Here is a 2,290-nt window from a genome sequence, read left to right as displayed (position 1 = left end):
ATTTTTTTTATCAAAGAGAAACTTTCTTTACCTTACAAAAAATAATAACAAAAAAAAAGAACAACATATGTTTAATATATATATATATATTATACATATATTTATGTATAGTCCTTTATTTTTATTTTTTTATTTTTTTTTGCGGGGGTTATGTGAAATTATGACCTCATTTTATTATAGTATGGAAAATACCGAATTGATTACTTATTTAAAAGTTGGAGGAATATACCCAACTAGTTTTATACATAAGTAGAAATGTTATTATTTTATTTATTTATTTGTTTATTTTTTTTTTTATGTTGAAAAATGAATATATTGACGAAGTGTATAACAAATAGTAAAATTGTACCGAACATTTCTTTTGAAAAGCATGAAAAAATATATATTATGATACAAAGTATAGGTACATATATTTGAACGACAACAAATATATATATATATATGTATATGTGAATACATTTATATATGTTCGTTTTTAACTTGCAGGAAAGAGAAAGCTGACTTATTACCCCTGTCGAAGACAAGAGGGTCACAAAATAGTGAGTGTTTAAAAAATATATACAATAAATAAATATAAATATATATATGTATATATATATGTATATAATTTTTTTTTTTTTTTTTTTTTTTTTTTTTTTTTTTTTGTGTGTGTGTGGTTAAAGAATATCCCATTTAGCGAAGCCCTCATTACATCATATAATATCAATATTAATTTTATTGTATTTTCTTTTTTTCTATCCTGTTATAGGAACTTATGATGGGAAAACATCGAAAACGAAAAATCAATCCTCCGGTTATACCCATACACCCTAATGAAGAGAAAAAAAAAAATCTGAATAATTTTATAACATATAAAGATTTAAAAATTAGATGGAGAAATACCTCCAAGAATTATCGAAAAAAAGTTACCATAGCTAGGAAGTGGAAAAATCTTCACTGTTTACTACCTATGAATAAAAGTACCTGTATGTTTGTTTTACATAATAATTTGCCTTACACTCGTTTAACGAAAAAAAGTTATAAATCACAAGAAAAAAATGAAATTGTTTTAAACGAATCATATGAGGAAGCAAAGGATGAAAGTAAGGAATATTGTGAAGGTGTCAAGGATAATAATAATAATAACAAATGTGATAATAAGAATCATACAGATATATATAATACATCCCTCGGAAGAAGGAAAATTTATAATTGGACGAAAAAAGAAGAAGAAGAAGAAGAAGAAGAAAAAAAAAATAAATCAAATAACAATCCTTGTAAGATGAATGAAGGAAATTATTATGAAAAGCCACCAAAAAATTTAGAATATTTACTTAAAAAAGATAAGAATGATTTATTTTGTATCTTTAAATCAAATATAACTAATGAACATAAAGTAACAATTGGTGATATTGTACAAACAGAAAGATTACACAGAAAAAAAGCAGGAGATATTATTTATTTTGGAACTATTTTATTTGTTGGATCACCAAATTTCTCAATCATAGGAAAACCTACCATACCATATTGTAAAGTAAAAGCAGTAATAGAGCAAATTACTTTAAGTAAAGAAATTATTAGTTTTCGTTATAAAAAAGTTAGAAGATCTAGTCGATTTCTAAGAATAAAACACTGGATTACCATATTAAAAATACAAGATATTATTATTGAATTAAATCAACATACTATAAATGATGAACGTAAAAAACCTTTACAAATTTTAGATCTTTGGGCAAACAGATGGTTATATCAAAAGGAATTAAACTTTATGAAATTCGATGAATATAACAAACCTTTAGCAGATCAAATTTTTAACTTAATCGAACATCAACCTAATACTCTACACAGACGGGGATTAAACAAATGTTATAGGTACCCTCCCGATCCACATGTACCACTCACCTACTGAATTATTAAGAAATAAAAAAAAATTATATATCATAATAAAATGCTTTCCTTTCAAAATACTTTACCATTTGAAAATTCACACACTTTATTTTGTTATATTTATATATTATATATTATATATTATTTATTATATATTATTTATTATATATTATTTATTATATATTATATATTATTTATTATATATTATTTATTATATATTATATATTATATATTATATATTATTTATTATATATTATTTATTAATTTTTTTTTTTTTTTTTTTTGTATTAACTTGGAACATTTTCAAAACAAATTATATATATATATATATATATATATGTGATATTTTTATTAAACGTATTTTATATTTTATATTTTATATTTTATAAGAATAAATATATAAAAAAAATGTGAAAAATAAATT

General features: G+C 21.4%; 1 protein-coding gene across 1 annotated transcript; it reads left to right on the top strand.

Annotated features, from left to right (window-relative positions):
- Positions 1-754: 754 nt before the first annotated feature.
- On the top strand, positions 755-1,888 carry PRSY57_1421400 (mitochondrial ribosomal protein L21 precursor, putative; the record flags this gene model as incomplete). Its single annotated transcript, XM_012909825.2, has 1 exon — positions 755-1,888. The coding sequence occupies one exon, from the start codon at positions 755-757 to the stop codon at positions 1,886-1,888; it is 1,134 nt and encodes a 377-aa protein (XP_012765279.2).
- Positions 1,889-2,290: the final 402 nt, after the last annotated feature.

The sequence above is a fragment of the Plasmodium reichenowi genome, chromosome 14, assembly GCF_001601855.1.
Source record: "Plasmodium reichenowi strain SY57 chromosome 14, whole genome shotgun sequence".
Classification (NCBI taxonomy): domain Eukaryota; phylum Apicomplexa; class Aconoidasida; order Haemosporida; family Plasmodiidae; genus Plasmodium; species Plasmodium reichenowi.
The sequence above is the reverse complement of the archived record's forward strand: the minus strand, read 5'-3'. Positions and strand labels throughout refer to the sequence as shown.